The sequence below is a fragment of the Ipomoea triloba genome, chromosome 6 (assembly GCF_003576645.1).
Source record: "Ipomoea triloba cultivar NCNSP0323 chromosome 6, ASM357664v1".
NCBI lineage: Eukaryota > Viridiplantae > Streptophyta > Magnoliopsida > Solanales > Convolvulaceae > Ipomoea > Ipomoea triloba.
Genome location: NC_044921.1, coordinates 22,372,259 through 22,384,864, shown reverse-complemented (window position 1 = coordinate 22,384,864; position 12,606 = coordinate 22,372,259). Strand labels below are relative to the sequence as shown.

Here is a 12,606-nt window from a genome sequence, read left to right as displayed (position 1 = left end):
GAATTCATTGATATAGATGAAAGGTTGAATCCATAGACACAAAATCATAGATTTATTCTAGCACACAACCTCAAAATGTGGAGAGTAGCAGAAGAGCAATCATCAATGAAAGAATCATCATTACTTTCAGCTTCTTTGTGTCTGATTATAGAGAATGTATATATGTTTTGCCTTTCTATATGAATACTGATAACAAATCCAGGTGACAGAGGTTGCTGAAAAACAATAAATAGAAAGAAAATTCTCAAGGGAGCTGGAACAAACCTCCAGTTTGATCACTTCCTGCTGGGGGCTGGATTGTGACACAGAGGAGGGAGATGATAATGGCCATGAGTCCAGACCAAACGAATACTATAGTTGGAGTCTTACCTCGTCTGCCCATCAGTCCTTTGGCAAAAGGGTAGAGATGAGCTAACACCCAAAAGCTGAAGAACAATCCGCCTATCAAATGGCTCCACTGTGGTTCAGGGCTGTATACTGTCCGGCTAACCCCAATTGCTACTGCAATCAAGTTTGTCATGATGATCGTGGCGGGTGGAATCATCAGTGAACTCCATTTGAGGATATACAGGTCAGCAAATTCGTCGTCATTATCATCACCAGCAGACTTTGAGGTCAGTGTAAATGAGATCTCTATCCCTGCAATCACTTTCAGTAGTCCCTGAAGTACAGCAGCAAGATGGGCACTTGTGCCCCCAATCAACCAGAACTGCTCATTCCGCCACCATTCTTCCAGATTGATGCCAGACCACTTGATCTCAAGCACCGCCAGCATGCAGAGAGTGAGTGTGATGGCTAGGAGGTAAGTGAGGAAAGTAATGTCGAGGGTTTGGATGATGAACTCTCCTGAGAGCAATGAGAGTGCTGGGAGAAAACAGTAAACAATGAGGAATATGGAAGTGAAAGGGTATATGCCAACGTTGAGGTAGGCGATTCGCTGCAGGAAATTCATCTTGGGACTAGCCAGGAAAGCATTGTTACGAGAGAAGAAGATCTCAACAGAACCGGTTGCCCATCTGAGGACTTGGTGAAGCCTGTCTGTCAAATTGATTGGTGCTGTGCCACGAAAAGCGTCTCTCTTTGTCACACAGTATATGGATTTCCAACCTCTGTTGTGCATCCTGTACCCAGTCAACACATCTTCTGTCACAGATCCATATATCCATCCAACTTGGTTGCCCCATTCAGTTTTGTCTTCATACCAACATGAGATGACACTGATTGCTTCTGCAACAGTCGAGGCGCCAAGAAGCTCTCTGGGGATGGTTAGAGCGCCGTGTGGTCGTCCATGCTTTACATCAGGGTGATCAGCAAGCGGCCTGCCTTGAAACTCAGCTACTGGGATAGAATCAATGAGTAACCTAGAGTTTCCAAACCTTTTGCGAAAAGAAGCAAGGTATGTTTCCTCATTGGTGAACTTTGCCATCTTGAGAACTCGGTTTTCCTCAGGTGCAGAAGCAGCAGCACCAGCATGGTTCTTGCGACGAGCAAAGCAACAGCTGCAGGAACCTGGGTGGTAGTCGTCCTGTCTTGGAGGATCAAAGCCATAAAGAGCAGTCCTTCGGAAGAGACATCCAGTGCCCACATAAACTGGACCTTGCAGGCCATCCAAGGCGCGCATGTTCGCATCAAAGAAAACTGTGTTGTGGTTGGCATAGCGATCAGAAGGATCAATTCCCTCGAACCTCTGTGGGAACTGGACATAAGAAATGCAGTCACCCCCGCGATCCATCATGAAACACATGCCTTCTCTTATTGCCTGCGAGTTGTAAATGTAGTGATCGCAATCAAGGTTGAGAATAAATGGTCCATTTGACATGACTGCTGAAGCTCTCACTAGTGCATTCATTGCTCCGGCCTTCTTGTTGTGATCATAGCCAGGCCTCTTCTCACGTGAAACGTAGACCAGCATGGGAAGCCGAATATCAACTTCTGTGAAATCTGTAGGATTGCCTTCTGCAATATTCCCATACAGTGGCTCATCACTCGGTGGCTTCAACATCACCTATAGTCGAAGAAGGAAGTGCAAGTTAGATCATAAATCCCGAGCAAGTCTTCTCTTTCAGGTGACAATAAAATACATGCTAAGTTTCTGAAAATTATTACCTGTATGATTCCTGCATGTTCACCTCTGGAGTGCTCAGGAGCTGCAACATTCCAAGTTCCTGGCCAGTGGGTTCCATCTGCCATCCATGTAGCTTTAGTGACCTTGATAGGCTGTAAAACTTCATCACCAGCTACCTCTCTCTGAAGCTTCAAAGCCTTAATTTCCTCCCGGGCATTACAGGCATCAGAGCGCCTGCGTATAGAGTCAGGAAGGCTATTGATTCTGACCTTGAACTCATCATATTCACGCTTTACCCGTCTTCTGTCCTTGACAAAATCCTGGCGTACCTTGTTCTTGTAAGGATCTTTCTTCAAGCTAAAGTAAGATTCAGGATTTCTAGGCTCTATATCATGTTTCCGACAGAATGGCACCCATATGTTGGCAAAACTTGCAGCTTCTGCCATGGCTTCAAATGTCAGAAGAGCTCCTCCATCGTCTGAAACATAGCACGAAAGCTTCTCAACCGGATAGTCAGCTCCAAGAATGGACAAAATGGTGTTTGCAGTAACAAGTGGTGGTTCTTTTTCTGGATCTGCAGTAGAAACAAAGATATCTATAGCTGGAAGATCAGATTTCCCAGAGGGGTTGGCAGGAGTAAGTGCTTCAAACTTTTCTTTCAGAACAGCAAGATCAGTGGCGCGATTGACTGGGCAGAACTTTGGAAGTTGATCAAGCAGCCATGAGAATGAAAACCAAATCTCACAAACAATGGACATAAACCAAAGCCAAATTGCATCATTATTGGGGTGACTCAGTCTCCATTCAAGAAGTAGTCCAAGTATAGCAATGCGAACGAAAATCAGGAGGCTGTTGCATACAGGTGTGTCATAAATCAGAACTGGGCGAGAACGAGAAGATGAGAGGAGAACAGCACAAAGCATGGCCACAAGAACTTACCGGTATGGGGTGAGAACTATGGCAGGTATCTTCAATTTGTGTGTAAGTGGCCTCCATTCCTTGTTAAGAAGTTCAGAATACTCACCATCATCTTTATCATGATCTCCTAATCCTTCTTCCTTTGGCTGTACAGCATCACCATAACCATAACTCCCCTTTGCCTCAAACAACCATCTGGTATTATCAAAGTCCCCCGTATGATTCCTCATCAAACCTCGGCTTAGCTTCACCAACGACAACCCTCTCTCCATCCTAGACTGCCCACCATTGGATGCTAAAGATAAAGGCTGTCTGTCCTGGTCTACAAAATTCTGATCACTGTTCTTGTATTGCTCTTTACAACCGGGACAAATCCCATCAGTTTTCACAGCTTCCGCGTAGCAATCCTGGCAGATCTTAAGATCACATCTGCAGGGAAGAATATCTTCACCCCTCTCATCAGACATGACCTTTCCACCACATCCTGGTATTGCACAATAGGACCCTTTGGCACCAGCCATCTGAGGATGGTTGGCTTCCAAGTCTATCACCTTATCCATCAAATGAGCAAGAGTTGCACTGTTGTACCCTCCTGTAAACAGTGAACTAGACACATACTGCTCTTCAACCCTCTGTGAAACAGAAGGATCCATCAGCTGGTTATCAAGAGACTCCAAGTAAGTTCACTATACCATTCTAGGACCCACAATTTTCCCAGAAACTCCCCAAAACCAAGAATCCATGCAGTTTAAATAGGCATATCCACAGCCTTTCTGGGATACAAATTATATATCTCCATATATAGCTGAATCATCTCATCAGTATTGAATGATATGCATAAATAGTGCAATAGTAGGGTAGAGTAGATATGTCACACCTCCGCTTCCTAGTTCCTACATTTTGAATAACCCCAGTCAAATTGGTGAGGTTATTGACCATTAACCATAAGGTTAGAAGTTCGATTTTCAGTTTACCTTCATGTGGTCCTTTGCCGGCTAGGATCACAAGACTGGTTTATCCTACCCAGTGCACATCCTCAGGTAATGGTTGTTGGTTTCCTCGTCATCCAAAAAATAAATAAATTTTGAGTTTTATATTTGAAACCCAAGAACCGGCCTCCCAGTCTCTGTAGGAAACATTTAAAACACAAACAGATAATTTAGGTATATACATTAAAAAGGTGGAGACTACAACTACATTAACCATTGCATTTCATGGTGCACAGATCGACTAGACCAAGTCTAAATTTCATTTTCTATTGCATTAAAAAATACAAACCAAAACGGCCACTCTTTTATTTTGTTTCCATATCCTCTTCTAACGGTCTTTCCAATTCTTGAAGATTAACCTCTCTAACTCTAATGAAAACTCCAGCTTGGTGGAAACTGACATAATACTTAAACAAAGCTTCCACACTTTCCAATGCAGCTAGCAGCCGTCCATGGCTGAGCTTGGAGACTGGTTCTTATAGAAAACCTCGTACATATCACTTATCAGTGTGAAATATATATATATATAATCATAATCAGGTGAGAACCAATCTTAACCTGCGAACTTTTGAAAGATTGCACTACAACTACTAAATGATTGCACTGCTACGGCTCTAAGACATAACCTTAACCTGCGAACTTTTGAAAGATTGCACTACAACTACTAAATGATTGCACTGCTACGGCTCTAAGACATTGTCTGATTACGGACCTCTCTCTCTCTATATATATATATTCCACGTGTTTTACTGATTAGACGATGACTCAACAACCCATGAGGCTTACAGAATTTGTCGTTTTGTTGCTAAGATATGAAACGTAGTATTTCAAGGATATAAATAGCCTTACAATTCGAAGGAAGAGAGAATTTTCAGATCAGATTACACTACTGGTTTTTTAACAATTGAGGCTTAGCAAGAGAAGGAGATCAAACTAGAGTAGATGAAGGAGAAACAGGACTGAATTGTATAACTTAATCTAAAGCCACTGATCCAATGAAAAGAAGATTAAAATAAACAAACAAATAAATAAATAAATTCATATGAATCTAACACTACACAGATTGAAGAAGGGTCATGGGAAATCTGTATAACTTTCTTCTGTGTATACCTCCCACCATATCTATCACCAGCATGCACAATTTGTGAACCAACAACAACATGAGCATTTCGGGCACCAACATGAACACTTTACGCACCCCGGTTTGAAGCACACGCATTTCGGGCATTTTGGCCTCCATTCCGGGCATTTCGGCCAGCAGCAGCATTTCGCGCAGCTAGGTTTCGAACACTCTAAGCATCTAGGCTTTCGGCATTTTATTTCACAGCACCGAGTGGTGGAGCTCGGAGTAGTAGTAGTGTTGGACCGCTTTGGTAGACGGAGAGTTTGGCGGATCTTTTTTAGTCGAATTTGGGTGGTCATGTTCTCCATTTCTTGAATGAACCTGCGCAGGTGACGGATGTAATCTGGATAAAGCTCTAAGTTGCAGTGCCCCCCGCCTTTAATCCACAGGGGCTCGTATGGATCCCTCGCCATTTTCCATAGTCTGTCACCGTGTAACCAATTTACAACATCGTCTTCTGTGCCCTGCCAAATGCATCATCAGTAAATATCAAAACAACAATGCATCTAATTGCAACTGCACAAACAAACTTATAAGGCTCTCAGAAATCGTTCAAATAGATGTGCAAATGATGCACCAGACATCACAATCAAATACAAAACTTTATGGACTATCCTCGAGCCAAAAAGTGAATCCAACAATGTATAAATGCACCCTTTGGTCACATTCTGCAGTTTTTAAACATTTTTAGACCCGATTATTTGGGTTCTAAGTCTTAGAGCCGAGGCTTATTATGCCAAATGTCTCATAGAACCTATACGAGCGCTCAATGTACATAGAACAGCAATACGTGCTTGTACATCCTCGTTCCCTTTCTTAGACGAGTAAACCTTATTGTCAATTGTTGAAAATTATAATCTAGCCTTTTAAAATAGGTTATATTCTCATTTCAACTACGTATTTCATTAGAACATGTCAAGCTCAAATTAGGGCAGTTGAGAAGAACTTACATGTATCACAAGCACCGGAGATTTGACCTTATGCATCTTGTTTATATTCTGCACATTCAAACGAATGTTAATTGGATTAAGGCAAACGCCACAGCAAGAAATATATGCTTATAGGGCAGAATAAGCAACCCAAAAAACTGTAATTTCAAAGTGTATGCTCAACAAAACCGCATTAGATATGAGCCTCAAACATCGGTTCCCACTTTACAGCAAATGAAATATTATTGCAGATCTTCTTTTAGTAACTATTGTCAAATAAACTGTATACTTTGGGTAAGGTAAAATGCTAAGAGAAAAGCAGAGTTCTATAGTGTTTTTTTTAAACCCAAAACGGTAAACCACCCATAGGTAGTTTGGGTAAGGCCAAGGCGAATCTAACCGTCTATTATTAAAGCACCATGGTAATTGGTAAATACCCATAGGCGGAGTTCCATAGTTTTTAAAAGACCATATAATTGTTTAGTCCCTGAAGAATTGCTTCCCAGAGGTTTTTAATCTAAATATCAACTTTTTTCACTGATCTTGACTTGAGAACGATACCATCAATTCAAAGCTCTAGAGCTTAACATAGTGAAAAAATGAAAACCAGAAAAGGTGAATATGAACTTGCAACCACTGTCAAGGCAAATAACCAAACAATTAGCAGGATTGAGAACAACTATAGCTTGGTAAAAAAAAAAAAACAATAACACACGCTAATCTCATTCGGATGCTCTCATTGGGAATGGAGGTGGGGCTACTCACCTTGTAAATGTCGAAACAAAACGAGAACTTCACATGACAAAGCACACGGAGGCCAGAAAGAATGCCACTATGTAGAACTACGCCTCTCAGCCTCGGCAATCGTGCTGCCAAGTGCAACGTCGGGCCACTGCCCACAGACTGTCCGTATAGAATTACATCTTCCTGACTAACTCCATATTCGGTTTGAAGGCACTCATACGCTGCCTCTATATCAGCATACGTATCAAATTCACTCGGCTGAACAATATTTAAAAAATAAAAATAAAAAAAAATAAATAAAAAGTGAAATAAGAACACTTCAAACCAATAATGACAACATGAATTTTCTACACAATCACTCAAAATTCATCATGACAGAAAGGAAAATGGCATACCTTCCCCGTAGAGGCTCCATAGCCAGAATAGTCATATCTGCACATAATCGAGATAAAAATATAAAAAAAAATGTCACAATCTAAACTGCAAACAACTATGCAGAACTAGAACTAGACAACACGCCTACAGAAACTAGAAAAACCAGTCGTCCTCTTTGCAATAAAGTTCACGTATGGGCACAAACAGAAAACTACAAAACTTCAATCAAAATCAATCAGTCTCTTATTTTCCCGTGGGTGGCCATAGCTGATTCTGATTACAATTATCACACTCTCTAAGTAAACTGAATAATTGATGAGAGAAGAAACAAAGTTTGCCCAACGGGGAAATGCCATATCCATTGTACAAATAGCAAAGAAAAGACAAAGCCCAAATCAAGAACAGTGAGTAAAATTAAGCCTCAAACAGTCATTACCACTATCACCAAAGAGAGCAAAATGAGAAACATCTCTATCTAAAACTCACCCTGAAACTGTTTTCAGGTTTTGGATTCGAGTCACCAGTAAAATAAGTCACTTTACCTGTTTACCATACCAAGACTCCAAGGCAAAGTAAAAAAAAAAACATGTAAAAGTGGAAAAGGACTTGTGAGTTGTGACAACAATAAAATCTCTCAACCCAAGCCCTCCTTTTACTTTTAACATTTTAACTTTACTTAGCAGGAAAAAGAAAAGGTGAACACCCACATTATCAAACCCCCATAGATTCTCAGCTCAAAGAGCAGCACTACAATAAGCAGCAGCCGAAAACATCGTACGAACCTAGAATGGAACAGCATTAATTTATTCAAAACATACATAGAAACACATTTATTAAAAAAAAAAAAAAAAAAAAAATGACCCCCACCTATCCCTACCAGGGAAAAAGACTCTCTTTTACTTTTAAGAAACGAAATGGGCATCCAAAGAAAGACAAGAAAAGCCACCTTTTTCCAGATTAATGATGAAACAAATGAAGAGGCTAGAACGGTGGCGCTAAAGATCAGATTTTTTATTTTTTTTAAAATCAAAAATTTTGAGACCGGAGATCCACCCTATCCAAGTAAGTTTTTCCAAATCAAAGCCCTGAAATTATAGCTGGGAAATCTGTAAATAGAACTGTAGAACCCACATTCACATTCACATATATATACATGAATATAGAACTACAGAGCAGAGAAATAGGTGCAATGAGCTTTAAATAAAACCCAGAGATTTTAAGGTCAAAAAAAAAAAAAGGAAATAGAAAAGCATACCCCATGATGTTGACTCGGAGATTAGCTTTAAGCTGAAGAAACAAGTCATAAAGCTGGCCCAGATCAGCCGCATTGCCGTGAGAATACAGCACAGTAAGCTTAGCACAAGGGTTCTTCAAGAAAAAAGCTACGATCTTGTTTCCCCTCTTAGTGTCCAGCAACAGCACATCCAGAGAAGGGTCATCGGCGGCGCCGGAAATGGGCGCCGCCGAGGTAGCCGACACGGCCACCACGCGCCCGTCGTCGCGCGTCTTCACTTGGTACGTCGCCGGCGACGGCGGAAAAAACGCCAACTTCGCCGCCAGCTGAGAAATCAAACACCCCATTCTGATCAGAACAATAATCAATACGGAAGCTCCAACTCATGAATGCATGTGGGTGAGGAGATGATTTATGTGGTTTTCTGGAATTGGTTGAGCGGAGTTTATGTGGTTGGTTGAAGATGGTGAATGGGGTTTTGCAGAGCTCTAGAGAGAGAGAGAAAGAGAGAGAAAAGATGTGAGCTTTCCAAGAGAGGGGCTTTTAGGAGTGTGTTTGGCTAAATCTGTGAAAGGTGTGGCATCCTGAGATCATATTATTACTACAATGTTTTTTTTTCAAATTTCACTTACATAGAGAATGAATCTGTGTTTTCCTGTGTTTATGGGAGAGAGAGAGAGAGAGAGATTCTGTGTGTGTACTGTTGAGTTCTTGAGGTGGCAAACTGCAAGACTCGTGTGTAGAGACACCATTTTCTGTATGTCATTTTCTCAACTTTTCTTTTCTTTTTGATTTTGTTTTTATTCTCCATTGTATTATAATTTAATAATTTTTTTTTACCACCTCAACCAAGTTAATCAGACGTGGTCACTTGTTGGTTAAGTTTTGAACCTGGATCTCTACAGCCTCACATAGCATGTAGGAGAGGATAAACCAAGATTTCGTTGTTGAGTCGAACCTTAATCTCTTCAGTCTGACAGATCATGTGGGAAAAGGTAAAACATGTAAGAAGAGGTAAATCACAGTAATTCTATGGCTCAACAGACAATGCCAAATGTTGTTAATTCACTGACTCAAGTTCAAATTTAGGTGCGCATAAGAAATTTGCCCACTTTAAACATAATTTGAGTTTTACATTGATTTTTTTTCAAAAATATTACCTACTAAACCACTGAACTAAGTCAATAAGAGGAAAAAAAAAACTGTAAATTTTATTTAATGTGGATGTGGGTTTTTTCTGGTAACCCAAAAAAAATGTATTCTTTTTTTAATAATTTAATAAATGTATTCTTAAATGTGAATTTGGTTCCACTTTTATGTTGTAACGGTGTTGTCTGGTCAGGAGTTAGAGACATCCATATTCTTACTTAGCGTTTGTCTGACATTAATTGATTTACAAATTAAATATACTTAAAAATGGATCATTACAGCTGGTAGTAAGAGTAAATACAAGATTTGATAAAATATTAAATAACGATTTTAATAAACTAAAACAATGAAAATAAAGTTATTAACATTTGGATACGTGATTTATGTTATAATGTGGTGTTATGTTAATGTTAGTACACTACTCCGTATTATTTATACACAAGAGTTTATGTACACATTTGCATAGATAGAGGTCAAATATGTTTCTCCATTTGTATTTAAAAAATCAATTGAACTATAGAAAAATGTGCAATTGAATCATTTTAGGATATATCAATTCTCAAAGACTTCAATCCTTCTTCTTTATATATAAAGAATTTTTTTTCCACGTCATTAACATAATATTGATTTATCTTTACATCACCCAATATATATATGTGGGTGTGTAACGAAACACACATGATGGGTGCAACTTTGTAATAGCCAGTAGCATGTTGGTTGGTGTGTGTCGTGTATATATTGTCAAAAATATTGTGGAGTAACTGCTTGTTCTGCATTACTTCCCTTTTCTTCTAAATCACGTTTTCTTCGCGGGGTGGATAAGCATGCTCCTCATAAATATCTTTAAGTTCGAGATGTCCTTAGTACAAAACTTGTGTAATATAATCAACACAATTAACATGTTTTAAACAATTACATAACTTTTTTTATTTGTCGCATAGGACTATCAAATTACATTTTCTTTGTCATCCTTCATCATTAACATGACACCTCCTTCCAACCATGACTATCTTCTTCATACATCAAAGGACAACCATGGCAAGAACATGAAAATAATATTGGTTGTGTTTAGTAACTCGAGAATCTTTACATTTTTATGACTAAAAGAAAAGTTATATATAGAAACAAAAAAAATATATATATATATAATACATTTGTTTTTTGAATTTGAAATTAGTGAATACAAATTAAAACCTAGAAAAATTGAATGAACCCGTCTGAAACGTTCTTCTCATTAGGCACAATGATTTTCTCAACAAATTCGGACCATGAGTTTCAAGCATGTACACACACTTGAAACTCATGGTCTGAATACGTGATATGTCGTTCATCAATGTCTGGGGTTTTATTATTAAAAAAAAAACGCACAATTTTATAATTATTGAAAATTTTTAAAATTTCAATATTCATAAAACGAACCTCATATTTTTAACTCCTTGTGTCTAACAACCTCAGCTGTTGATCTACCCAAATTGATGGATTATATTAGTCATAACTTTTTATGTAAGAGTATGTTCTCACATGAATCCATATGAATAATCTTAAAAAAAAAAAAAAAAAAAAAAAAAAAGAGGCTAATATGGCCATGCTATAACGCCTATAATGAGTAATATTAGTATTTATAAAGAGATTGGTCAAATCTTTGGTAGAAATTTTGGCTCATTGGTGAGTAGTATAGTTTGGTCCTTATGCACTTATGGTTCCTGAATCTCGTGTAAAATTTGTCATCTTCTTAATTTTAGGCGTTTCTTATCATCTTCATCCACAAATGTCATCATCTTCAAACCATACACAAACACCTTCAATAATTCCATGTGTCGGGAATTTGTTTTGTATTTAATTACATATTTTTTTTAACAGAATACGTAATAAAATTACACCAATTATACGTAATCTACTTTTACTTGCTAATCAAATTTGATTTTTTTTTTGATTTAAGTATATTGTCAAAAAAAAAATTGATTTAAGTATTAATACTTGCCATATATATGTATTTATTACTAACGAGTTCAGTAATCAAAGTATTATGATTTTGTATGTAAAAAATGTCACAATAGAATTATATTAATGACAATAATAAAGAGCAATCAATGTATAGAGAATTTTCACGTGTGCGTGTGTGTGTGTATATATATATATATATATATATATATATATATATATATATATATATATATATATATAAAAGTTGTTGGTTTGCCGTTACATTCAAAACTAGGTAGCACCTTAATTTCATGACCTAATGATTTTGTCGAAACTCTAAGAAACAGTAAGACATCAACTCAATTTTAGTATTCTATTAACGCACCCATCATTAATAGTAGTTCAATAATACAAAATTAAAAGGTTATGAAAATATCTAATAAAAATATACAATGGTGAAAATGAAAGAAAAAATATGTTAAAATTGTCATTGGAGCATTGATATAATGGAAGATAAGTGTCACTTAAAACTTGATTACCACGTATAGCTGCAAATTGGGATTTGATAAATACAAATATTTGACCATAAAAGTTCTGTGTTGGTGGGGTAAAACAAAATATAGTATAGTGAGGGGAGGTCCCATGAGATTTGAAGGTGATGAAGTATGTAGTTGGGGGAAAAGGAGTTAGCAAGCATGCAACGGTGCAAGACAAACGTTGCACGTACACGTTGCAACTATTGTGAACTGTTTATAATTTGGCATTTTGTTATAAGTAGATGGAATAAATAGGCGGTGAAAATTATTATCCATATGCTAAAAGTCAGGTCACATTTAACTCCCTTTAGGTATTGTCTTCGTCTATTCATATTATTCAAATTATTATAAATGAGTAGAAATAGTCATATATAAACTTAGTTGTTTAGGGTGGTTAATGCCATATACTCATATTTAATTATCTATAAGATGATGATTTGAGAATGGAAAACTGAAAATGTTGTATACTATGAAATAATGTACCTTTAATACAAAAATAATGTATTTTTAGTATAATAAAAATGTATCTTATATTCATGGTCCACACAGCTACGTAGACCAATAATTTGCCGAATAAATTCAAGATTGGAACACGCTGTAGGCCCATAATTGTCAACTTAA

At 37.8% G+C, this 12,606-nt stretch overlaps 2 protein-coding genes across 2 annotated transcripts; both read right to left on the bottom strand.

The window, feature by feature from the left end:
* Positions 1–244: 244 nt before the first annotated feature.
* Positions 245–3,922, bottom strand: LOC116023667 (cellulose synthase-like protein D2). Its single transcript, XM_031264669.1, has 4 exons — positions 3,881–3,922; positions 3,005–3,654; positions 2,107–2,914; positions 245–2,005 (listed from the first exon to the last, which is right to left on the bottom strand). The coding sequence occupies exons 1-4, from the start codon at positions 3,920–3,922 to the stop codon at positions 245–247; spliced, it is 3,261 nt and encodes a 1,086-aa protein (XP_031120529.1).
* A 948-nt stretch (positions 3,923–4,870) lies between these two features.
* On the bottom strand, positions 4,871–9,215 carry LOC116021770 (alpha/beta hydrolase domain-containing protein 17B). Its single transcript, XM_031262245.1, has 5 exons — positions 8,399–9,215; positions 7,164–7,200; positions 6,790–7,026; positions 6,046–6,093; positions 4,871–5,559 (listed from the first exon to the last, which is right to left on the bottom strand). Exons 1-5 carry the CDS (start codon positions 8,722–8,724, stop codon positions 5,098–5,100), a joined length of 1,110 nt encoding a protein of 369 aa, XP_031118105.1. The 5' UTR covers positions 8,725–9,215; the 3' UTR covers positions 4,871–5,097.
* Positions 9,216–12,606: the final 3,391 nt, after the last annotated feature.